Source organism: Perca flavescens, chromosome 4, assembly GCF_004354835.1.
Source record: "Perca flavescens isolate YP-PL-M2 chromosome 4, PFLA_1.0, whole genome shotgun sequence".
NCBI lineage: Eukaryota > Metazoa > Chordata > Actinopteri > Perciformes > Percidae > Perca > Perca flavescens.
The window spans coordinates 12,780,184-12,803,983 of record NC_041334.1 but is presented as its reverse complement, the minus strand read 5'-3'; the positions used below and the strand labels follow the sequence as shown (position 1 = coordinate 12,803,983).

Genomic DNA, 23,800 nt, shown 5'->3' with positions numbered 1-23,800 from the left:
TATAATTGTCCTGTTATCTTCAATCAATCAGGCAGTAATGGGAACATTGTGAAGTTTGAAGTTTATTTGAATCCTGCATTGTAACATTGTGTTAAACTATAGTATATAATTGTTGACACATTAAATAGACATTTTGTCATTTCATTCATGCATGTTGGCCAGCCAAGAGCAAAGTAAAGGGCAGATCTTTTAATTCAAATGTTGAAATTGTTTACTACAAGAGCATTTAATTCACATCCTCCCGCTCATACATAAAGGATTTACTCTCCCAACCCGCAGAAGCCTTCTTTTATCCACTGTCAGTGCTGATGTTGAATTATTAATATACTATACTACAGTTAACTGGCTGATACTTGAAGCATAGACATAAACCTATAGTATGGTTAAATAACATTTCTGTGTTGACGGTTAGATTTCGCCCTGCAGCTCAGGCTGGAAACCAGTACGTTTTATCTATCCTGCTTCCGTTACAAATTTGCGGGGACGAATCACAAACTGGCTTACCTGGTGCGCTATTTGCGGGTTTAACACGATGACGATAGAGAAGTGACCAAGCAGCTTTTTAAAAACATTTTTTTACATTCAACATGACCGCTTTGACCGTATTATTGCATGTCTTATAAAGTCTTCTCACTTACAGTTTAGTCGACAAAGTCCTGAAAAAGTTGGGGAAAAAGTTGCTTAGCCATCATCGCAAAAGCATCAAAAACATTGGAAAAAAAACAGCTGAAAAAAGTGGCACAAACATTGAAAAAAGCGTGGGAAAAAGCAGCAAGAAAACGTCGGGAAAAGTGGCATAAACGTTGGGTAAAAAACATCGACAAAAGCACAAAAAAAGGTGGAAAAAAAATTAAGGAAAAATGACTAAAACATAAAAAAAATAATTGGAAAAAGCACCAGAAAAACTGTCAAAAACATTGAAAAAAGTGACAAAAACTTCAGAAAAGTGACAAAAGCTGTGTGCCAACATTTATTGTAAACCTAAATTGATATGAGGGTCAGATCAAAATCTGCGAGGGGCTGGATTTGGCCCGCGGGCCTTGAGTTTGACACCTGTGCTCTATATCTTTAACACAAAAAGCTTGAAGGATGTGTCACACATGATCACGCTACTCTTTTCCATGTCCGAGTTTTTATGAAAGAAGGCATGGAAGAAACGGAGCTGAGAAATGGAACATGAAGGTAGTGAGGTTGTTAAAAATAATGTGTTGGGCTTGTGGTCTCATTTCATTGAATTCTTTCCATTTCTTTATTAGCATTTTCATTTTACTGTGTATGGTGCAGGAGTTCTTTCCATTTTAGAGAGTTTAACATTTTACTAAAGGAGACAGATGTGTTTGATTTGAAGTCTGAAGGTGTTCTGTCAACTTCACACCAGGCTAAGGTTGGCCAGGCGACAGTGCAAAACAACTTGCCAGACCTAAAAGGTTCGAAGAAGAAGAAAATCTTGTTTTTATGCAGCATAGAGCATCAGAGGAAGTTGGGGAGGGGAAATATCTTATGTTTTGATTTCTCTTGGCACATAAAAAAAAAAATCTAAATATTTTTGCCCCTGTGTTTCTGGGGGTTTAAACAAGTGTCTTTTTAGTTTTTGGTTTTGGTTGGTCACTTGGTTTTCTGGGGTTTAAGGACCACACTGGAGGAGGAGCGCACACAGGAGAAGGCTGTCGGTGAGATCTTCTGGGGGTCGATGTAGTTGTTTTCCAGCCTCAGGGCCACCAGGGTGGTGTCCCCACTGTGGTTTGGGTCACAGATGCCTTCGTCAGAGATACTCCTGGAAGACACAGCATAAGGATGCAGTTAGACGCAGCTTTAGTCCTTTTATGTGCATAACAAAAAGTGTAACTAATGTTGATTGTTTATCATCAATAAATGTGACGATCATTTCCTCAATCAGTTAATCATTTGGTCTATAAATTGTCAGAACATTTCCATCACAATTATCTAAAGCCTGTTTTGTCTGACCAATATTAAAAAAATGTGTCAATGTTTGGCTTTCTTGTTTGTTCATACTTACATTCATATAGAGCTGGGCAATATATTGATATTATATCGATATCATGATATGAGAGTAGATATTGTCTTAGATTTTGGATATCGTAATATGGCACAAGTGTTGTCTTTTCTTGGTTTTAAAGGCTGCATTACAGTAAAGTGACGTCTTACCAGACTGTTCTAGCTGTTGTATTATGCAAGCTGCTACAGTTTGCATGTTCTGCCGCATCGCAGATTGTAAAGCACACCAGACAACAGCAGCCGTTTAGCTCAGACTTGCGGAGTACACGTAGTTGGTGCGTTTTGAGGTCGGATCACGTTCCCACCGCAAACAAACCGCTCCAGAGTTCGATTGAAAACATACAGAGACCACCTCTTCAAACAGGTCTCGGTACGCTTGTTTAGGTCAGCTTTTGGTGCGCATCCAAGTGCGATTGCTGCATTTACACCTGCCCAAATGAACCGCACCAAGGGGGAAAATGAACTCTAGAGCGATTCAACTGAACTAAATAAGGCAGCAGGTGTGAAAGCGCCCTTAGGAGCATCGCCAAAATGAGACCACTTTTAAGTCAGAATGATGATGAAATGCTGATTATTACAAGTTGCCTACACTACACAAATTCCCTTTTTGCCAAGTTACCTAAAACATCTATAAGAACACTACATTTCATTTTTTAGAATGCTGCATCCAAGATTTTGACTAACACTAGAACCAGTCTGTACTTTAGGTTATTGTTATGGTTTGTTCTGTAGTATCACATATGTTAAAATAATCTGCAGCATTTGCTTCGAGGCTGGTTACAATTTCCCATCGGGAGTATCAGCCATCTCGGCAGTGAAAATGGTTATGGTGTTTAAAATGTTATATAAAACCATCCTACAACTTGGACTAAGTATGTGTACCGTGCGTGGACCTGTGAGTGAGTAATAAGGTGATTTGGGGTGACTCTGAGGTGGAAACATGCATCAGCTTGTTTTGTTTCTTGTCGTCAAGACAAATCTCAGTTCAGTGAACTTTCAGCTTTAATGTCTGGCGGGCTGAGATGAAGAATTCAGTCATCTGGTCTGTTGTGGGAGTCTTTGTTGTTGGTCTTATAGGAATGTATGGAATTTTTATTTTTTTTCTTGAGCTCTGTCATTAATCACCTGGTTTCATTGTTTTCTGTCTGCAGCTTTGCTACTTAAATTAACAGTAAAGTCAATGTTTATAGATAAACCAAGGCCGGGGGAATTTGATTGCGGTGCAGTATGTTACTCTAACAGCAGACAATCATGGAAATACATGTCAGTGGTATGTAAGGAGGGGGCTAAAGGGAGGAATTCAGAGTTCTGATAACTAAGGGAAAAAGCTGCTTGTTACAACTTGTTCCTATGTTTGTAGTTTAAGAATCAATATCTATTTTCATTATGCTGTAAATGACATACCTATAATTGACACTTTTAATTGATCATTTTTATTTATTACAATGTGGGTCCTATTTCTATAGTGTTCTCTGTCATTTCTATTAGTCATGATAGCATTGTTCTCATGTTCTCATCAAGTTAATAGCTAACATTTAGTAACACAGTAAGCTTCCAGATCTTAGCAATAAACTTGGTCAAGTCAAACCATCACTGATGTAGCCCGAGATCACAAATCAAAAATGTTCTTTAAATATCTTTACAATTTGTACATATAATCCCCTCCATCCTTAGACGCTTAATGAGTACAATGTTATAACTGGTTGAAATGACGGACCGGAACGGAAACTTTTAGCATGTGTTTGGGTGTGTGTTCACATATTGAGAAAAAATGTATGCATTAAATAAAATACATCTTCTCCAAACCTCATTAGCGCTACCACCCAACTGTTGTAGATGTAGTTCAACCATGAAATGCTGTTATTTCAGTAATCTAACTGGGTCAACTGCAGCAGGCTTTTTACAGTTACTCATCAGCTTACAGTTAAGTGGCAAATGATTATTTAAAGTATGAACAAAGTGGAGCATAAAATCTGTCAATGAAAAGTATTCTGTCAGTTTTAATTAAGTGAATAGCCTCAATCTCAAGTTGCAAGTGATCAACCAATTGTTAGAACTAAACATCCATCGACCGTTCTTCCTTATCCCAAATAGCTGCATGTGGCGGATATTCTCTGCCACTCCACACAGTATGACCTCAGGTCAGCGCTAAGGTAGACTCACACTTCCATGTAACCACTCACACTGATTAAAACTGGTGAAACTTGATGAAAAACAGGATCAAATCATTGTTAGGTTCAAATTGTGTGTTTTTTTTTTAAACAGGAATGGGTCTTCTACTAAAAATACATATCATTTGAATAAATATAATTTTATGATTAATTGTTCATAGTTCTGTTCAAAATCTAACTCCATTCGTGGTGAAAGATCCCAGGAATACTGGAGAAAAGACTGAAATATTCCCAGGAAGTAATCATTTTAAAAGCACAGGAAATCCTTCATCCCTAATAGATGGATATTTGTGGATGATGGCTTCATACCTGATCATGTTATTGTTGAGTCTGAGGAAGTGTAAGTTGGTCATCTCGTTGATGCCAGATGGGACAGAGACCAGCTGGTTGTGATCCAGACACAGTTCCACCATGGATTGGTACGAGCCAAAGAACGACTCGGGCTCGATTGCCTCTCCATCCAGTTTGTTGTAAGAGAGGTAGAGATACTCTAAACCAGGGTCCATGTGGGCGAAGACAAAACCTGTGGAGGTGTTGGAAGGAAACAATGAAACTATGCAAGACCATGACCCTGTTTTTTGTTTGTCTTTTTACAATCTACACACGATTAGTTTGTTTTATATGTCTATCAAATTTCATAATTGCATTTACATAGTCTCTTTGGTAAGTGAATGAAGTAAGGGACTGTTGGACAAAGATGACGGAGCTGATAATGTAATGAACTGTCACATTTTCATCTATATGAGATACAAAGGCAGACAGTCAGGCCGGTCAATTGCTCAAAACGGTGTCCAGAATGTTAACCTACTTGGTTTTTTGGTTTGGCGCCACTGCAGGCATATGTTTTATATTTTCCCTGCACGACTGTCATATTTTCCCATTTCTGCAAGAGTATGAGACATATTCTCATCTTCTGAATGGCCTTCTCTCCAACTAACTGTTCAAGTTCAACAAGTTCCCCAACTAGTGTTCTCTATTGTGTTCTTGAGTTCTTATTAAGTATTGGTTGTCCTGCTCCCTACAGATGCAGTAGTAATACGGTGGGTACTCTTGTGTTTGTTGTAATTGACCTTCTTCGTCTCAACCAATCACAATTAAGATAACTGAAGGCAACCCCTAAAAGTACCTGAAACTTGGGTTTAGTCTCACCTTGGAGCTCTTTTCATGCCGTTGAAAATACAATAGTATGTCATTCTTAATTTTGGGTGGCCTAAACGTTGAGGAATTCCTCACTCCAACAGTTAATTTTAAACCTCTGCCATCTGCTAGGTTTAATGTTTGTCAGCAAAGTGTTCCATCAACACTTTCCACGTACCAGGTATCCTCTCTATGTTGTTTCCCACCAGCACTAAGTGGACCAGAGATCTGGGCAGGTATGATGGAACTAGGTAAAGGTGATTATGTGAAAGGTCGATGGACTCCAGATTTCTGCAGACAAGGAGGAAGATGATGGGAGGAAGGATTTATAAGGAAATGGAACATGAGAACATAAGTAATTAATTGAAAAACTGAATAGAAATAAGATACCATTCACTATGGTACAGTATAGTGCCAAAACAAATGTTCCTTTACTCTTGGAAACACTTAGTAATACATCAGGATAAGGTGGTAATTAAAGAGAGATTAAAAAACACTGCTGGAAACGGCACATAGGTATGGTAATGAAATGAAAATATCTGTATTGATGACAGCCAACATGACAATTAAAATACATAGCTAGTAAATTCCTGCAACCCTGGGGAATCATGAGTGATAGTGACAGGTCTTTTTTTTTTGTCTGACCTGTGGTTGATCCAGGCCAGCGGGGCGATCCTGTTCTCCTCCAGCCTGTTGTGTCTCAGAGAGACCACGTTCAGACTGTGGGTCTGATTGAAAACTGTCTCTGAGATTTCCTCAATCAGGTTGTTCTCCAAGTACAGCTCCTGAGCGACAGAAAAAAAAAAACTGAACCAAATGTCTCACAATGGGCAATCACTGGAATTTAGTGTCGGAGTCACAGTAGGATCCCATAATGAGGTTTTTAATGAGTTACGAGTTTGTCATTAAACTGTTTTGTTAACTAAGCGCTTTTGGTTAGGAGATCTTGGCACACAAGCCTGTGGTTTGTTGGGACTGTTTCGAGTTATAAATGCATAATACACCCCAAAATCTAAATTCATATTTGTTCTACCTACAAGCTTTGTTTAAACTGGCAACCTAATCAGATGAACACCAGACACACACTGACACATTCTAGGTGTCTGCGGACAGTAGTCACTCTACATCATCCTTAAATCATGATCATTATCACACTTGGCTATACAAAGGTGAAAGTGTCTGATAAATCCTGGAATCCCAGAGCTAATTAGCAAATAATTAATGTTAAAGGTAGATCACAATCTTCAGGACTAATGAAAAGAAAAGGTATTGGGTTTTGGATTTACAATAGAGTGTATAAACAATCCAAGGTCATAACATTTGGTTGGTTTTAAGAGATTTACAGCAGTAGCATGTCCCTGGTGTGTGTGGTTAACCATAGGCAGTAATTACAAGTTGGGTGGACTGGTTTCCCACAGGTAGAAGCAGAGTTAAGTCAGTGGAGGAGTCTTAAACATCAGAGCCAAAAAAAAAAAAAAAATACTGATGCATCAGCTAATCTAAATGACTGGCTGAACAATATGTTGCTGGTGGGTTTATTAATACTTATTTTGAGCTTTTTGTTTGAGTGCTGTACCTATTTCTGCCAACTGCCTGCCAAAATGTCAGTACAAAGGTTTTTTCAAAGTGAGTCCTTTGAACTTATTGAACCATTGAGGATTGAGCCATGTTGACTAGTTTTGCCTAGGTCAGTTTACTGGTTGCACCATCACACCAAAGCAGCAGACTGTGGTTGGTGATGGTTTCTGAACCCAGTAGAGATCACTGTGTCCTGGACTTTTATGAATAAAGTCATAAGTCTGCCTATGTGTGGGGAATGAAGAGGTTAGAGCTAGAGAGATACGGTAGTTATGTAAACAGATATTACTTCATACCAGCAATGAAATGGGAAGGCCTTGTGGTATGGTGCGAAAGTGGTTTCTGCCCAGTCGGAGGTAGGAGAGCTGTTTGAGGGGCGTGAAGGACAGAGGATCTACATTCCCCTCACTCAGCAGATTTCCCTCCAACTCCAAAATCACCAGGCTGCTCAGATCTTAAAAGATAAAAAATAAACGTACTGTAAACATGAAATTTGTCTCGGAATCAGGGGTTCTCAACCTTTTGCAAGCTGGGCCCCCCCAAAGTCATTTCTGAGAATCCTGCCTCACACAAATACGCCGACGCGAAAGGGAGGAGAATCTTCAAGGTGATGTCACAGAGTTGAGAGTATTCCTGCATCAATGCTAGCCAGAATGACGAAAGAGGGCAGGAGGTCAGTGGCGTAACGAGCCAACACCGGGCCCCTATGCAGGATTATTAAGGCGGCCCCCCCCCCACTACAGCACGTGATGATGGCGCAATGTCCACGAGTAGGCTACCATGAATAGGACAGGATAGGATCATAGAGACACAGCATATAAGAGATGGGATGACTGACAAAATCAGGAGTAGCCTACACGCACCACAACAACAAAAAAACACTGGTGAATGTTGACCATAACACATGAAAAAACACACAAGGGCAGTCCCTCCAGGATTTCACAGCCTTTTTTTTTAGATTGTTGCGGCCCAAAATGCCTGATTTCACGGGAGCTTTTGTTAAAAATTGCGATAAAAGTTGTGGTGTCTTTTGTGTGTTGCAATGAAGTTGCAGAAGACAGTGAAAGTTGCAAAAAAAGTTGCAATTTTTTTTAATAGTTCTTTAAAAATAGAAAAGAAACTTGTTTTGGGGAGAATAATAATTATTACTATTAATTAATTACTCTGGGCTGAGATTTCCTAGGAACCTTACCAAAAAGGCTCAGGATGCTGCAAATGTTGGTATATGAAAACGGCTGGTGGATTTAAGACAAAAAATTATAATTCATTGAATTCATCAAATATGAACATATATGTCACTGTCAGTGGATTGTTGATCTTTACATTGTTAGTTAATTTCCTAAAATGGCCTGGGACACACACACATTCATACGGTTTAATAAAGTACTTATTGGACTTTAACTTATCATTGCACTTAAAATGACGAGTGTAGCGGTCCTCAATTTAGGTCATCGTGTCGTCTCATCTGCGTTTTTTTTTTTTTGCATCCACCCTGCGTGATTGTGTGTGTGTGCGCGCGCGTCAGTCGCGGGGGAAATGGAGCAGCGGCCCCGCCCGCTGCAGAGAGCAGACAGTATTGAAACAGCGTACATTGATGTTAAAATGTATACAGGTTGGCAGTAGCCTACAGTCTGAAATGCGTTTTGACGGTCTTTCGCTGTACGTTTTGTTGGTAAATGTGAGATGTTCGAGTCACACACACGATCATCTTCATAACAGAAACAAGGAAATTAATTTGACCCGTTCTCACTCCTGCTTGGTCAGTGGCTTTTCTCTCATTGTTGACAGGTGCTCAGACGCTGATTGAAATAAATAAAATAAAGTCTGCAAGGCTGGGGAACATGTCGCAGTTCCCTCGACTGATGCGGCCATGCCAGAGGTCAAGTTTTTGTGTGAAGGCGTCCACTCTGTCTGCAAGGAGCAACATCTGAGTTTATATGAGGAGTGGTGTGTGTCTCCTCTCTGGTCCGACTGAAGGCTGGGACTGGTGCGCGAGGCTACTGAGAGACTGACCGCCTGGGAGGGCTTTTGGACGGGGGAGGGGCTCACAGCAACACCCGCTGCTCGTTGAGCACAGTAGAGAGTGATACGTGCTTTCGAGTCTCCAAACACCACAAAAGTCTCCAATAACACCAGTAAAAGTTGCTAGATTAGTTTTGACAAAAAAAAAAGTCGCCAGGAGGATGATTTGTTTGTGTGTTACAGTCCAACCACTTGCATTTCAACATGGGGGAAATTTTTTTTCTGAATTCTGTTCTTTTTTTTCTTTTTTTTTCGTCCCATCTGGTAGCCTACTCGCGCCCCCCCGGGTGAGTGTCGGTTGAGAACCACTGGACTAGACTATAATAGTCAGTTACTTAACAAAATGGCAAATTCTTATTTTATTGTAACATGCATTTATAACATTACTGTGGTATAAGCTATGCAGATCACAGTGTGAGAGGCAAAGTTAAAGGTTTACATCACCGAGTGCTGGGCAGCTGCAGGAAAGGGCCAGCAATTTGATTAACAAAACAATGCACCTACAGTAGAGCTGGGCAATATATCGATATTGTGATATGAGACTAGATATCCTCTTATATCGTAATACTATAATATGACATAAGTGTTGTCTCTTACTGGTTTTAAAGGCTGCATTACAGTAAATGTATGTACTTAGCGGTTCTATTATTTCCCTTTACCCACTTAGTCATTATATCCACATTACTGATGATTTTTTATCCCAAATCTCATTGTGTAAATATTTTGTGAAAGCACCAATTAAGGTATTTAGTCAAAAATATCATGGTAGGTTCTCTATATCGCCCAGCCCTCCTCACCTACAGTACAATAGTAGCATTTGTGAATTATGTAACACAAAAGATGATTATTATTCATTTGAGACGAAGACTGGTTAAAGCCTGACAACACAGGGTCCAATTTAGTTTACCTTCAACCAAATGTCAAAGTTGAATCTGATTTAACTTTTGGTGAAACTATGAGGTGAACAATCAACTGCCAACAATTGCCACTGCCAGCTTAAGTCAACTGTAGCTAATAAACATTATCTTAGTGAGTTGGCCAAACTTCAAAATGTAGCTTCCTAGTGTATCTGGTTATTGTCTCTGGAGAAAGACACACTATTCTGTATCATTTTGATGTTTTGCAAATGTAGAGTGAACTATACTTTCACAGTTCAAAAAGACCAGCGGTGTGATGAGTCTACAATCTATTGTCATTGAATGAAAGCTGGCAGAGTATTTTCAGTATGGAGGTGCATCATGGGATACTATGGCAGTACCTTGGAAGCTGTGTTTATTGATTCCTCTCAGTCTGTTCTCGCTGATCTTCAGCTCCTGCAGGGTAGGTGGAAGGTTAGCGGGCACGGCTTCTAAAAGATTCCCATCCAAGTACAGGCGCCTTAGCATCTTCAGACCCTGAGACACACACACACACACACACACACACACACACACACACACACACACACACACACACACAGGTACTGGTGATACTGGGAAGTTGACTGACCCCCTTCATACCACAAATATTATTTCCAAAAAAAAGCCTGTACATCTCTTTGGCCTGTTTATACTTTTACAGCTTTTAGTTAATGCCCATTTTAAAAAACGATCACAGGTTTATTTATAGGCACAGTTTGTATTTAGTGGCATCTAGCGGTGAGGTTAAAGATTGCAACCAACTGAAACTGCTACTGTGTGTGCCAAATGTGTAGGAGAACTATGGTGGCTGACGCAAACACACAAATGGCCCTATCTAGTGCTAGTGTTTGGTTTGTCCGTTCTGGGCTAATGTAGAAACATGGCGGTGCAACATGGCTGACCCGCTCCTCCTTCCTATGTAAATATAACTGCACATTCTAAGGTAATGAAAACAACAATTCTTATTTTCAAGTATTTAGAAACATTAACTGATTTGTTATTTCCGTTATTTGTCTTGTTGGTCTATGTGACACCTAAACATCTTTGGGAATATTGTTGCCATTATGTCTGAAATTCTCCCATATTTCATTTCTTTCTGGTTGATTGTATTACTTCAGATGTTCAATATGTCAGGTTTACACACCTGCCTTCACACTTTGGTCGCCTTTAGAGAAACACTAGAATTGAGAATTGGCGAGATGGTTGGAAGAAAAGTTGGGTTTTATTCTGAAGGGCTGCATTGGTTTAGCGTCTTACTTTGAAGGCTTTAGCATCAATGCCGGCAGATGTGAGTTTGTTTTTCTTCAGATTGATCCATTCAAGGTTAGGGATGCCATTGAAGGCTTCTTCTGGGATGCTGCTGATGTTGTTGTCTGCAGGTCAGAAGAGTTTCAGTCAGTTTACACTGAGAGCATGTGTTTTCAAATTGGTGACTGTGATTCTCAGGTTGCTTGGGTTTTATTTAATTGCATTTTTTGTTTCTAAATGCAATGTATAGGATTAGGTTCCATTTGATTGAATAAAATGGCAGAATTTGCTGCAAGTGTCTCTCTTCACTCTTTTTATTAGCAATGAAACGGACAAGCTGATCGTGTCACATCAGTTTTTGGAGTCATAATCTCCTAATTAAACTTCCATTCATTTTAGATGAATAATTTAAAGTATGAGTCTGGTGTTATTCTATATTTCTCTTACTGTCAACAAATCTCATGGGCAGACGAGGGCTGCCACCGAAATGCTGATGAGTCAATTAATCGTGTCCTCATGTTTGAGTAACGTTTCCTAAAAATTACAGTGCCCAGCTTTTTTAGGAAACTACTGAACCTTTAAAAAGAAACTATACGTCGTTGAGCCGTAGGGTAATAAACGGGTATTGCAGTAGACGGACGAACACATTGTTGGTTTTGGTCTTTTTGTGAGATTTGTTGATAATAAGGAAACTAAAGAATGATTTCAGACTCATCCTTTAAGCAACTTAAGAGTTCTGAATTAGGACCTCCAGTATTTGAAAAAAGTAACTAATAAAAATAATGTGTGCAATTAATTAAAAAAAAGAAAGTAAATCTCAACTGAATCTTTGTTATACAATAATACAATGCTCATCCTCACACGAGTGACATGTGTTGAAGTGGTAAAGATTGTTCTGCGTGTTGCAGTGTGTGGAGCTCTCTGGCACTAGCTGCTCCTTCTCTGGTCTTGGTGCTGACTTACCCTCCAGACTGAGAGACCTGAGCTCCGGTATGGCCAGAGGAGGGAAGTAGATGAGTTTGGCGTTCTCGCATGTCAGAGTGACATCAGAGATGTAGCAGCCTGGAGGGAGGCCTCCTCTGTTTACTACCAGCACCTCCCTCTCCTCCCCTTCCTCCTCCACCTCTGCTACCATCTCCTTCAGCTCATCCTCTGTGGCAGCAGGAGGTCTTGGAATGGGAGCAGGGAAGAGGTCTGGTTTCTCAGGTTCCTCAGGTCCTTTTGGGGGCATCTCAAACACATCTCCTCTCAGCCACGCCTCCTCTACTTCCTCCTGCTGCTCCTCTTCCTCCTCCTCCTCCACCAGAGCCAGTAGTTCTTTCCTCAGCATCTCCTCCTGCCTCCACCTTTCCTCCTCTAGCTTCCTTTCCTTCTCCCTTGCTTCTCTCTCCGCTGCCTCTTTGCGCTTCCTGTCTTCCTCCTCTTGTCTCATTTTCTCCACCTGCCGCCTCCTCTCCTCCTCCATAACCCTCCTCCACTCCTCCTCCTCTTTCTCCACCTGTCGCCTTAGTGCCTCCTCCTCCTCCCTCCTCCTCTCCTCCACTATCTTCCTTTGTTTTTCTGCCTGCTCCTTCCTTTGCTTCCTCCTCTTCTTCCTGGCCTCATCCTTCTTCCTCAGGCGCTCCTCCTCTTCGCGGTGCTCCTCTTCCTCCCGCCAGAGGATTCGCTGGATCTCCTCCTGGGTCAGCGGGCTCACGGGCTCGCCGGGGTCGTTGCCAACTGGGGAGTCACCAGAAAGGTCAAGGCTGAGGTCAGGGTCTAGGGTGGGTGTAGGGTGGTGCGGGGCAGCCAATCAGAGGGCAGGAGGTGGTCGAGAGGAAAGAAAAGGTGACGGTATAGAAATAAGGAAGGAAGAAAGGGATAGAAATAAGAGTAGAGAAGACAAAAGAGAAAGTAAAAATAAAACTAAAAGAGAATGATACAGGATGGAGATTAAAGTTGTTGAGGACAGACAGACAGACAGACAGACAGCAGGTGGACAGACAAACGGCTGTGTGTTAGTGTTGTAGACAAACATGCAGACAGACCAGCTTGTTGTAGCTACAGAGCAGACGGCTGCTGTAGACCAGTCTGGACCAGATCCCGTTGAACTGCTCTTGTATGACCACAGTCAGGTAAAGCTGCTCTTTTTGTGTTCACATATGTTGGTGCCAGCTGGTACTGAATCTAAATTGAATTCATTTTTGTTTTGCAAAACCAAGTACCATAAAACGCATTAAAACTATCTTTTATTTATATATATATATATGAACGTGTTAATATTTTAGACCAACCTTAGCTCACTTGTATAACACTTAATGCCAACACGTTTCTTAAAGTAATAAGAATAGTATAAAACAGCTCTTAGTGTTTTTCCTTTACAGTTGACTCCACACATACTGTGCAGTATAGCAGACATAGTTAATACATGTGCGTACATGTTTCTATGGTTATTGCTACCATGTCAGTGCTGTATTCTACCTACCAAATGTCTGAGAGGTTTCCTCCTGCTTCACCTCCATACATGCACACAGTGACTGTGCAGTGTATGACTGTGAACAATGAGTTTGTTACTGTCAATTCAACTACTGCAGTTTTTTTCCTACATCATTTCACAAAGGTCGTATGGACAAGTTGTTTACAATAAATAAATATATGGAGCTGATCAGCAAAGCATTGATCACAGAGCCTGACAAATGCACTATTGAGCTACCACACAGCTACAAATACACAGTAACATTGTTAGCAGTCTGACCTTAAAGAAGGCGTTTCTTCCTCACAAAGTTTCGTACAAAACTAAAATTCCAGATCAAGAAATTATATCAGCTATTATCTACTTGGAGCTAACGGGAGTTTCCTTCTTGGGTTATTTAACAATTTCCACCCATTACTTTTGTCATTTGTGCACTTTATGGCACAAAACAACTTCTTAAGGTGACCTCCCTATAAACTCACACATTCTGGTTTGTTTGCTGCCCATATGTGCACACAGCTCACAATAATGTTGCTTGGCAACTTGTCTATATATCTTTGTATGTACGTAAGAGGCAAAGACTCCTTTGTTAGAGATTTTTAACTTTTATATGCTCTAAACTAATAACTGCATTTTAACTATATCCTGGGTTTGGTGCAAGTGTGCCTGAAGTTAGCCCGTGTGGCTTCCCCTTTTTCTATATTTGACCATAAAGTTTGACTTCAAGAGCACCTTGATTCACCTGGAGTTTACAACTTTTCAACCGTGAGCACCTGGTATTTTTTTCTTTTTACAGCTTTGCATTTTTTGTAGATTCAGATGTGCTGCACCTCCAGTTTTCATCTTTGTAAGATTGAATTGACAGTAAAGTGAAACCTATCCTGGACATGTTGAAAACAACATGTAGTATCTTCCAATAATACAGACATGTTAAAACTTTCACAACATGTGTTGAACTGCTCCAAAATGTGCTAAACACATTTTGTAAAGTCATGATGGAACAAGAAGCAACATGCCGAGGCCTCAGAGATGGAAACTGTTTAATTTCATTTCTTCCATGAGACGAGTGATGAGTAATATAACTTGCATGATGAAGACTTTAACTCCAAAATGAGACTTCTACTTGATCAAATGAACCTGTTTGAAAGCTGAGGGTAGATGTAGGTCTAATTATGATTCCCAAAAAACTGATTTTTAAAGTGTTGAATGAAAATCCTTCAAATATTGGTCCTGACTGTCAAACATTGTTCATCTTTTTTATTATTACTATTACATGTCATTTAGCTGACGCTTTTATCCAAAGCGACTTACAATTGCTATATATACATCAGAGGTTGCACGTCTCTGGAGCAACTATGGGCTAAGTGTCTTGCTCAGGGAGACAATGGTTGATGTATCTCAGTGGGATTCGAACCCGGGTCTCCTGCACCAAAGGCATGTGTTATATCCCTTGCGCCATCACCTCCTCTCATCATCTCTGTTGCCTCTTGATGTTGCACCATGGCATTTCCACATGTTGTGTTTCTACCTGACTCCATGCAGACGGGGCAGCACTCCCCAGCAGGGGTGAAGGGGAAATGGCAGTGTACTACGGGACAGGTGATCTCGTCACAAACCACTCGCCCTCCGGTACACAGACAAGTCACACAGGGCTTAGGAGACCAGACAGCCTGGTTGAACATGGTCAGACCCCGGTACACACACTGGCCCTGCTTACCTGAAACAGACACATCACAGTCAGTTCAGTAGTTCATTATAGTTCAAGATCCTTATTGGTTTCACAGTGGTTGAAATATGAAGAGGGTAAAAGTAATTTGGTTATTGTTGAATTATGACCGAGTCTATACGCGAGTCTATTTAACATCAGTAATATGTCAGTGAAAGCCAGCGTGATGCGGCTAAAATAAAAGACCTTCATACGTATACTCCCACACCAACAGCAGGCACAATCATGGTTCTATTTATAATAGTTTGCCTGTTTGGGTAGGCAGATGTGTTTACACATGCAGTTGCCACAAACAGTGGTCAGCGGATGGCAACATTTTTTTATAATTTGACGCCCCTGTTCTCATTTCCACTGAAGGAACAGCTGTCATCGAGCACAACAACAGACAGAAGTGAATCATGGAAATGTGGGCAGAGATTAGAGGTCTAGAACAAGGCAAATTTAAACCTGCAGGGTCACAGCTTTAACCTAACATCCAGAACAACAACCAAACTGTTTGGACCCTCCTCATCCTCCTCTTCAGCAGCAGCAGCAGCAGCAGACCCTGCTGCTGTAATTGCTGTATGCGTCTAGTCAAATCTAAAGCCTGTACTTTACCATCAGAACTAGACAAAGCAGTGATTTGTAGCGTTTCCACTCCTCCCTCTGCATTAACTCCACCTTTAACATCAGACATGGGACAGGACGAGGCTGTGACTGGCTGTGAGTCAGTACGAAAAACTGTAAACCACTGTGATACAGCAGGAAGACGCTCTTTGTTTCTATTTTAAGTCTGTCCTGTCTGTCATCTATCCTTTCTAATGGTATGCTCTTTGTTACGTCCATAGAAACACAGGTAGTTAAGAGGCTCAGGTTATTGCCCTTAAATACCGTCTCTCCTATTTCTGTCCTTTTTACTGAGAGGAGTGTGACTGTCACCCTGTCATCTCTGCTGGAGCACATACTTTAGAGCTTTTCTTTTCTCTGTAAAATATTGTCTTGCTGTTGTAGAATATCTGTATTGTCTAGTAAATTGCAGGGTTTTGTTTAAATAATCATAGCAACCATCAGACTCTGCTGTGACACCATTATTCTATGGTGATCACTGCATATTTCCATGACATTTTCTACTTGCAGTGAAAAAATTAGTTGATTCATTGATATGACAAAACTGCCCATTCATTGTTGTCAATCAATTTATCATTTTTAAATCAAAAACACAAATAAGTCTATGTTTCAACCTCTTCCAATGTGACAATATTTCTGCTTTTCTTATGTCATTATTAACTGAATACCTTTTTGGACTGTTGGTCAGCCAAACCTAAGCACTGAAACGTAGGAGCCCCCAAAGTCTAAATTTTTATCTTTCTGTGCATTCGCTAATATAACCTAAAAGTAAATGGCCTAATTTTTAAAAAAAAAAAAAAAGTCAGAACAAAGGGTCAGATGCAGTGAAGACTGAAATATGTAATTCCAGTAAATGCTGATTAAGGGGAGAGGCACCAATGCGTTGGCACAATGCACCAGAGTCACAGAGGATGCATGGTCACTTTTAAAGTGTGTCATTCTTAGGGCCCTCATTAAATATAAAGACAATGGGCTATTAGGTTGACCTTAGATCTCCTTATTTCATCAAACTACTGTTCCCAAGATCAATAATTAGCTTTCACACTGTTACCCTGTAACATTCGCAAAGATGATTGGTTATGCTGTCGGACGACATCTTAACTTTCTGTTTCTGTAACTGCTGTTGGTTGTTGTTGTTAGTAGTACAGTAGTGTTGTCTGCTTGTCTGAACACAGAGGCATGTTTTCTTAGATCCCAAACAGCAAAAACAGAACCAGAAAAAAATACCTGCACCACCTTCCCTTCTAATTACATAATGCTGACTTTATTGTTTTAAACTGAAGGGTTTCTACGTAGCTTTGAGGTCCTTCTTTTGAGTCTCTGTCCTTAACTCTGTGTGGGACCAAGCTCTTTTCCCACAGATGGTTTTCCATTCTGTTCATGTTGGAATGTGATGATTTGTCATTAAATTACTGAGCTGTAACAGGCAGCTTCAGAATGAGAAGAGGATGAAGCCTCAGAGCTAAGCTGTTCTCTTATATCTTGTTTGATTTAAAATGTTTTATTAAGTAATTTTTTTTATTTTGTTGTAATAAGATTTATTGACTAAAAAACTCTTATGTAATATACCACTTACCAGTTTTAAATGCCAAGACATACTTGGCCTGTTTCCATGTTGGTTTACACATAAACATACAAACACTGAGACAAATTAACTTGTTAAATAGTTTTTTTCAATCTACTTGAAAGTTTGAAGTTTTATCCTACATGTTTTTATTTTCTAAATTAAAACAAACTTTTTGTGGATTATTTTTGGTGGTATCAGAGATTTTATATTTATAAAGTAAAGGCTGGAACATGCCTTTCCATTTGCACATAAACAAACCCGCACTGGTTTCGCTCAGCGACTTTCACATGGTTGTTTTCTTTTAAACTTTGGATATTATGTTAATATGTCCACTTCAGTTCCATTGTTCTATTGTAACTTGCTTCCCAAACAGAAGTTGGATTAATCAGCTTGTAGCATTGCACAGCATGTTATATTTGGTAGGGGAGTGGAAACGATTGTTGATTTATCAATTGGTCTATCGACAGAAAATGATCTGCAACAACTTTGATAATAAATATAAACAGTTTATCAAGCCAAAACAACACATTTTTGATGGCTCCAACTTCTTCAGTTTAAGAACTGGCTACTTCACCTTGGACTGGGAAATTGTGAAAGATCTCTTCCCTATTTTAAAGACTCAAGGATTTGATAATGAAAATAATAAATGTTGCAGATCTATTTTAGAGGTATGGGACCCATAACACCCTTCACCACAGAGCTCTGTAGAAATGTGAACATGTATCTTTGTGGAAGTATAACTATTAAATCCTAATTTATAACCCTAAACCCTAAAAAGCCTGATAAGAGCATCTGTAGTAGTTACTGTTCTCACTAAGCTGAGTTAAGGTTGAGTTACTGGTCTCACTAAACGAAAGTTTTGGTCTCATTAACTTGGATTAAGGCTTTGTTTCTAGTCTTGCTGCTTTTACTTACCTGGATTAAGGCAGTGTTATTTGTCTCACTGACCTGGGATAACGTTGTAGCTGGAGTGCTGTTCTTGTAGGTTCTTGTAGGACTCCATGAAAAGAGTGTTTTCTCCGGGCACCACTGGGATGCCGGGACCAGGAACCAGTCTGATCTTTGGAGGTCTAGAGTGCCCCGCTCTGGCCCTCCCAGGACCTGCAACACATGGTCATATCAATTTTCATCTACATCTATCTAGAAACTTCTAAAAGGCAGACAGGTTTTGAACCAAAAATATGTAATTGTGTTTTAGCAATATCAGGAGACAACTTGTTGTCTACGAGCCAGGTCTTGATCTTACTAAATTCCTCACTTGAGATTGACTTTACTGTATTCCCATTCTTTTGTAAAAGGGCCCTAAAATGACTGGACCAGTAGCATTTATAAATACACAAAAATATTTAAAAGATTCCTAGTATTCACATATAATTAAAAAAAACAAAAAAACAGTAAGGGGCTCAAGATGCTCCCTTGAGGGACTATACGTGTTAAAAGTTGATCTGGTGTCATTAGGTTTTTAAATTTGAAAGAAAACACGACTGTACATTGAATTGTGACGGCCAGAGAAACATAAGGTGATGTTAGGAGTGAGCTCAAACCTGGCGTTCAGGCCTTTTGAGATGCTGCATGAAGTCATTGTGCCCAGCGGGTGTTGATCAACAAATTGCACCAACGTTAAAGGTGCTGTAGGTAGGATTGCGAAGATCCAGGACTTGGCCAAAACATTTAAACATCAACAACTTCTCAGTCCCTCCCCACTTTTTGCTAAAGCCCAAAACGATCTCCTAAGCCCCTCCCCCCACACAGGAGAATGAATGCATGTTTTTCTTTAAGAGGCAGAGTCTTACCCTGTCCGTCCCTCTTCCTCTTCCCCCGGCGGATCTCACCATCCTGGTTGCGATGTCTGATCTTGGCCTGGTCGTCCGAGACGGTCAGGACCACTAGCAGCCACAAACTGGCCACCACCAGCCACCACCTCATCCCTGCAGAGCAGCACAGTCCAGGTTGAGGTTGCCTCACAGAAACATTTACCTCCAATGGTTGTTCACTATGTCTGTTGATAGATCGGTCCTATCAGTATCAAAACCTTCTAAGTACTAATACCAAAGTGACGCTTTTTTTCAAAGCCTTACAAAACCCTTTTTCTCATTTAAAAGCCAAAATTCTCAAATATTAAAGGGAAGTCTAAACACAAGCAGCCATACAGTTTTTGATACTACAGTACAAACGCATTTTAGCCTGTACACAAAAAGAAATGGGTTTGATACCCAGCCCTAGACTTCACTGGTTTCTCAGCAGGATCCAGCAGGATTATGAAATATACAAAAATAAAATAAAACCGTTCATTCTCCCAACAGCCATGGGAGGAAATCAAAAGTTCAGAAACACTAGGCTACCCCATGGTAAAACCCCAGGGTTTGAGTCTGACCAGGCACCTATATTTCAGGTCATTCCCCATCTCTCTCTCTCTCTCCCCCCATTTCCTGCCATCTCTCAACTGTTTTCACGTTTGAAACGTCATAATTTAAATCCTGAATTATTTCAGAAACGAGCTGGAACCAAACAGACAGATCCATGTTGTTTCTTCGCCCGCAGTGAAATAGACAAAAATGAAGACAGAGGTTTTTACCTGCAGTAGCTTCTCAGACAAAAAGAGCTGTCAGTGATGTTGCTGGCCCTGATATAGCTTTCTGCTGGGGTCCTAGTGGGTGGGTGTGTGTGTGTGTGTGTGTGTGTGTGTGTGTGTGTGTGTGTGTGTGTGTGTGTGTGTGTGTGTGTGTGTGTGTGTGTGTGTGTAATGACTAGTCTATACACAGAAGTCCTGTCATTATTAAAGCAGAGATCTGACGCTAACACACACCTTTACACCTCATAGTTGGAGCAGTTCTCTGTATCAGCCTCAATAACCATAATAAATGTGCTGTAGCTGTGTCCCAGTGCATGATGGGGGTTGTTGGTGCTGTTAAATCATAGGAGCCTCTGCTTTGTTGGGATGGTGCCCAAACAAGCCCGACTATCCAGAAAGAGACATTTAGTATTGCATGCAGCACGTCTCCACATGTAGCTCCTCTGTTACAGTCAGAATAACCACAGCACTCCTGAAATGTCCAAACAGAAAGACTCAGCCTCAGATTAGCATTTCTATTGAGTTTCACTTTCAGACCACATGATCTTGGATTCAACGTCAGGTCCTGATTCTGCACTCTGACCTTTCAATTAAATGAAAGCACAAGAAGTTATCCACATCAAACTGTAATAACTGGGCTCAGATCAGTTCATGGTGCCAATATCAGCCTATAATAATAACTCACTGTAATCTAACACTGACCCACACAGCTATAGTATATGACCAAGATATGTGATCTGGCAAACAGAGACTAAAATGTGGCTTACATTGTGTCTAAAATCACACCCTTGTTCACTCATTCACTACTCCCTTCAAAAAGACCGTTTAGTGAGCAGTGAATTGAGATTTCAGACCCTTCGGAATCATCATGATTTTGCGTCATCACTAACAGGTGTTTGTTAGTCGCACAACAGATTTTCTTTTTACCTCTAAGACGAGTTCTATTGTGGGAGTTCAAACACTCAAACAAAATGGGGTGATGTGGGTAAATATAGTGATACAATAAGTAAGGAGGCAAAAGTGTGAACAGGGCCCAAGATAAATGAGTACAGAATTTAAACCATTCATGATTATGACAAAATGAAACAACAATGAATTTGTTGGCAACCCAAAACTACTGCTTCCATGAAGTTTTACCAGAGCAGCAGCGCACACATTACACATCATGATAAGTGGGTCTCCCTTATCCATGACATCCGCTCACAACATGTTTTAATCATTCACGTTTTCTTTTAGATGAAAACAAAACTTAAGTCTGCAGCTCCACAGACTGGAGGTCTGACCACAGTCAGTAGGCCCTGAGACCCTCCCACCACAACTCCAAAAGGCCAATAGGAAACCAGAAGTCAGTGCTGAGAGAGAGAGAGAGAGAGAGAGAGAGAGATCTATGTACAGTAGACTGAGGAAAGAAAACAGGAGTGAGGGGAGAGAAAGGGAAAAATATTCAGCACTTCAGTTTCTGGATGAGCAGGCTCAGACGGAGAGACTTCCAGCAGGAACAGCCGAGGACAAAAATAATCTGGAGGCAGTTTGTGTGAAGTTTAATGAAAGCCAGACAGTGTGGAGCTGAAGTTTTGTTCTGTTTGCTTCCCTAAGTATTTCACTTATAAACTTTGCTTGGGGAAAAGACGCTCCAAAACTCCCCAGTTAGCAAATTAACTATTTCTTCACACTGAAAAATGACTAAAGTTTGACTCATTGTCAACTTGTTTGGTCATTGGTGTTTCAAATATCTGACAGTTGTTGTCCCTCCACAACTCCACCAGCTTTACAAAACAAACCATCTGGGGCTGAAACTAACAATTACTTTCATCATCACTTAATCTTTTTTTTTTTTTTATCATCTTGTCTATAAAATGTCAGAGAGGTTGTTAAAACTGGTTACAGGCAGCCATGTGCAGTTTAGCTTTTGTTTCTTCAGCCATCTGTAACACTGTGCATCTTCTCACACAGAGTCTCTGTCATAAGTCCACTTAAAAACTGGAAGTTGCTGAGCTTTTATGTGCAATTTGATAAACAAATTAGTATCTGCAGAGATAATTACTGTCCCGCTCTCTGGTCGACCACTGACTCCAGCCCTCCTCTCCACAAGTAATAGTGATGGTCCGGACATGTTGGTTTGTTCGACAAATTCTCTTCACTATGCTTTAAAGGATTGGTTGTCCTGCTCCATATAGATGCGGTGGTAGTAAAATGGTGGTTTTGTTGGTTTTGTTGTGTGATCGACAGCACCGCAGCCAATCCCAGGAAGTACCTGGAACTAGCATTTATCATAACCTCCTGAACTCATTTAGTTCCAGGATCTCGTCCCATGTTACTTAAAGGTGCCCTGCCATACAAAACCGTTTTTACTTGCATTTTTTGAAATATGTTAGGTCCATATGTGTTTGTGTTATGTTGTGAATGTGAACATGAACTGCTGCCTCCTCTGTCAGCTCTAGCCACTGAAAAGAAATAAGCAGAGAAATCAGGCCAATTACAAAAGCTGGTCAGTCTGACATCATACTTGCCTGAGCTCATTATTATTCATGGGCTAGGTAAAGGATTCTGACAGCCAGGCTCTCATTGGCTAGCTGTTAGCCAATCAGATTCAAACAGCTTAGCTTGTTGAATATTAATGAGAACTGGCAGAAATCGAGCTGAATCTTCCTGTAGGCTTTCTATACCACGCTTGAAACAAGGTAACCAAGGCATTTTTTCCACAAAAAATGTTAGAGTCCATGGTAGAACTTCAGTGGAAATAGGCTAACAGGGCCCTGACAGAGTAAGCTGAGCTTAAAGAACTAGCCCGACAGAGACAGACTTGACAAAGACGGGCCTTATGTCCTCTGTCTACGACCGTCGACCAACATTAAGTGTGTGTGCTACCCAACGAGGGCCATTTAGTAATGTACACCTTTGTGTCTCCAGATTGGCAGTCCCATTCAGTCTCGTCATGTCGTAGATGCAGTGCAGACTGCAGACCAGCTCTCAGTTGTTGGCTTGTACAGAACTCTTTGCCACTGTGAACCTGATTTAAAAAAATCTCAGATTCTTGGAGTAGAAGCTAATAAAAAAAACTTAATGCGACTGACTCAGTAAAGTTTTGGTTTGCTGAAATGTGCTCTCTACCAAAGCCTTGTTGATAATGACTGAGAAAATACTCTATACCAGTGAAACCCAGGCAGAATAAATTACAAGTCAAGTGAAAACCAAATTCTGAATATAGGCAAAACCTGAATATAGATGGTCTACCTGATCTAGTTATAGCACCCCCAAGTCTCCAAACGCCACAGAAGGTCATCAGTGAGCTAAGGGGAAAGGAATTGAGTAAATGTATTTTAAACATTGAAGAATCTGGTTCCTTCAGGTCCATTCTGGTTCAGGTTGGTGCTGCTTTCTGTTAAGATCCTGTAAGTCACAGGTACAAGCGCTTTGTTTTTTGTCTTTTGGACCTGTGAAGATCATCAGCAGCGACTGAAACAACGGTTTATCAAACCATCGCAAGACAGACAGACAGGCAGGCAGAGAGGGGAGGAGCTGAACGAACAGACAGACAGACAGACAGACAGACAGACAGACAGACATTAACTCTACTTTACCAACAGTTTGAAGGCGGCTGCAGGACTTGAGGCCAAATTCTTCCACCCTCTTTTCTCCTCCTCTGGTTCTGCAGGAGCTCCAGGAGAGGGGTGTGTGTGTGTGTGTGTGTGTGTCGCTGTGTGATGATAGTGTGTCTCAGACCATTGCGCAGTTGTGTGGAGCAGAGCAGGCTTACGGAGCTGTGAGGTAAAGCCAGGATTTGTACTGCAGCTGGGACAAAAGAA

At 40.6% G+C, this 23,800-nt stretch overlaps 2 protein-coding genes across 8 annotated transcripts in view; one reads left to right on the top strand and one right to left on the bottom strand.

The window, feature by feature from the left end:
• cenpp (centromere protein P) overlaps positions 1-23,800 on the top strand; it is a 100,496-nt gene that overhangs the window by 72,169 nt on the left and 4,527 nt on the right. The gene's annotated exons all lie outside the window — the stretch shown is intronic.
• Positions 1,236-23,766, bottom strand: ecm2 (extracellular matrix protein 2, female organ and adipocyte specific). Of its 4 annotated transcripts, none has more exons than XM_028575622.1 (12): positions 23,576-23,766; positions 19,216-19,350; positions 18,371-18,523; positions 15,052-15,240; positions 12,035-12,829; positions 11,081-11,196; positions 10,183-10,318; positions 7,199-7,356; positions 5,970-6,109; positions 5,503-5,615; positions 4,497-4,710; positions 1,236-1,774 (listed from the first exon to the last, which is right to left on the bottom strand). In XM_028575622.1, exons 2-12 carry the CDS (start codon positions 19,346-19,348, stop codon positions 1,606-1,608), a joined length of 2,316 nt encoding a protein of 771 aa, XP_028431423.1. In that variant the 5' UTR covers positions 19,349-19,350; positions 23,576-23,766; the 3' UTR covers positions 1,236-1,605. The 4 variants fall into 4 exon arrangements, with proteins under 4 accessions (XP_028431423.1, XP_028431424.1, XP_028431425.1 ...); XM_028575623.1 differs by having other exon boundaries at positions 12,035-12,790; XM_028575624.1 differs by lacking the exon at positions 15,052-15,240.